This window comes from Penaeus monodon, chromosome 29 (assembly GCF_015228065.2).
Source record: "Penaeus monodon isolate SGIC_2016 chromosome 29, NSTDA_Pmon_1, whole genome shotgun sequence".
Taxonomy (NCBI): domain Eukaryota; kingdom Metazoa; phylum Arthropoda; class Malacostraca; order Decapoda; family Penaeidae; genus Penaeus; species Penaeus monodon.
Window position 1 is genome coordinate 15,506,560 of NC_051414.1, and position 1,153 is coordinate 15,507,712.

Below are 1,153 nucleotides of genomic sequence, written 5' to 3' on the forward strand. Positions count from 1 at the left end.
CGTTGAGACCAAGGCCAGAGCGAGGGGGGGGGGTGTGCCTACCGACATGTCTCGCTGCCTCGCGGCCAGCTCTGCCGGCGTGTGTATTGATTTCTTCCCCGGATCATGCGCGCGCAGCCGACCCCGAGTGCTTGTTGCGTTTGTAAATTTCGTAAAGAACATATTACAAAAAATTAAAATAAAAATATCGCGTCGTCTTGCCTTTTGCTAAACAAATGAAGGCTGCGCTGCGCCCCTTCTGAGAATTTCTCGGCCCGCCCACTGCATAATGTTTCTCTTTCGCCATCTCTTGTGAAGGAGCACCTGGCGCTCATTTACCAAATTCGGTCAGATGACTAAATTCATTATAAGATTTAAATAAAGTAAAGTCGGGAAAAAATAATTGGAAAAAAAATCATTATACTTCTTTGGATAAAATTCGTGTCTGCATTTATGAATAAATGCGTAGGTCTATTGCGTCTTTCAGAATTTTTTTTTTTTTCTGGTCAGACATTTTTCCTGTATTACATAACCATATCCAGTATTATTCAGGTATTTCATATTCGTACGGGGTGTAGCTGATTGTCACAACTATATTGCAAGGTCCTTTACTTAAATCACCTTACTGAATAACACTTAAGAGAATGATGTGTCAACTCGTAAAGCATAGACATTATAACCGTGAGAGCAGGCTAGACACTTCAGACTTTCCCAGGCTTATGGCTTAGTGTGTAATGCATTAACAATCTTTCAAGCTCAGGTGAGATGTTAAAATTATGAATTCTTGATGGCGCTGCGCAAAGCTCTCACATGTTATAAGCGCATCAACTTGATCCGAGGATATCTTCCTCCCGCACACATGGCAACGCAGAGTTCCAGCTCTGTCTTCATCTGCCTCTCCTCTCCCGAAGTTCATCCGTCTCCTCCTTCGCCGCATGGCGTGTTGGTGGTGGCGGGGCCGCGCCTGGATGGCGAGACACGCCTCCCGGTAAGTGTCGCCCGTGGACCGTGAGGACGCCGCCTGTACACCTGCCTAGCCCCAACATGAGGCGAATGGCCACTGCAGGAGCCGTCCATGTCCGCGTTCCTCCGTGTAGGCTGCTGTGCTGCTCTCATTCTTTAGGACCATAAGATATAGAATATTATAGATATCTATGTTATACTATAGATAATT

At 45.7% G+C, this 1,153-nt stretch overlaps 1 protein-coding gene across 1 annotated transcript in view; it reads left to right on the forward strand.

Moving 5' to 3' along the window:
- The first annotated feature begins 766 nt into the window (after positions 1-766).
- The window catches only part of LOC119591762 (lysine-rich arabinogalactan protein 19-like), a 14,906-nt gene continuing 14,519 nt past the window's right edge, over positions 767-1,153 (forward strand). Inside the window, exon 1 of the mRNA XM_037940509.1 lies at positions 767-967. Within this exon, the coding sequence (XP_037796437.1) occupies positions 767-967 (201 nt within the window). The remainder of the gene's footprint in view (positions 968-1,153) is intronic.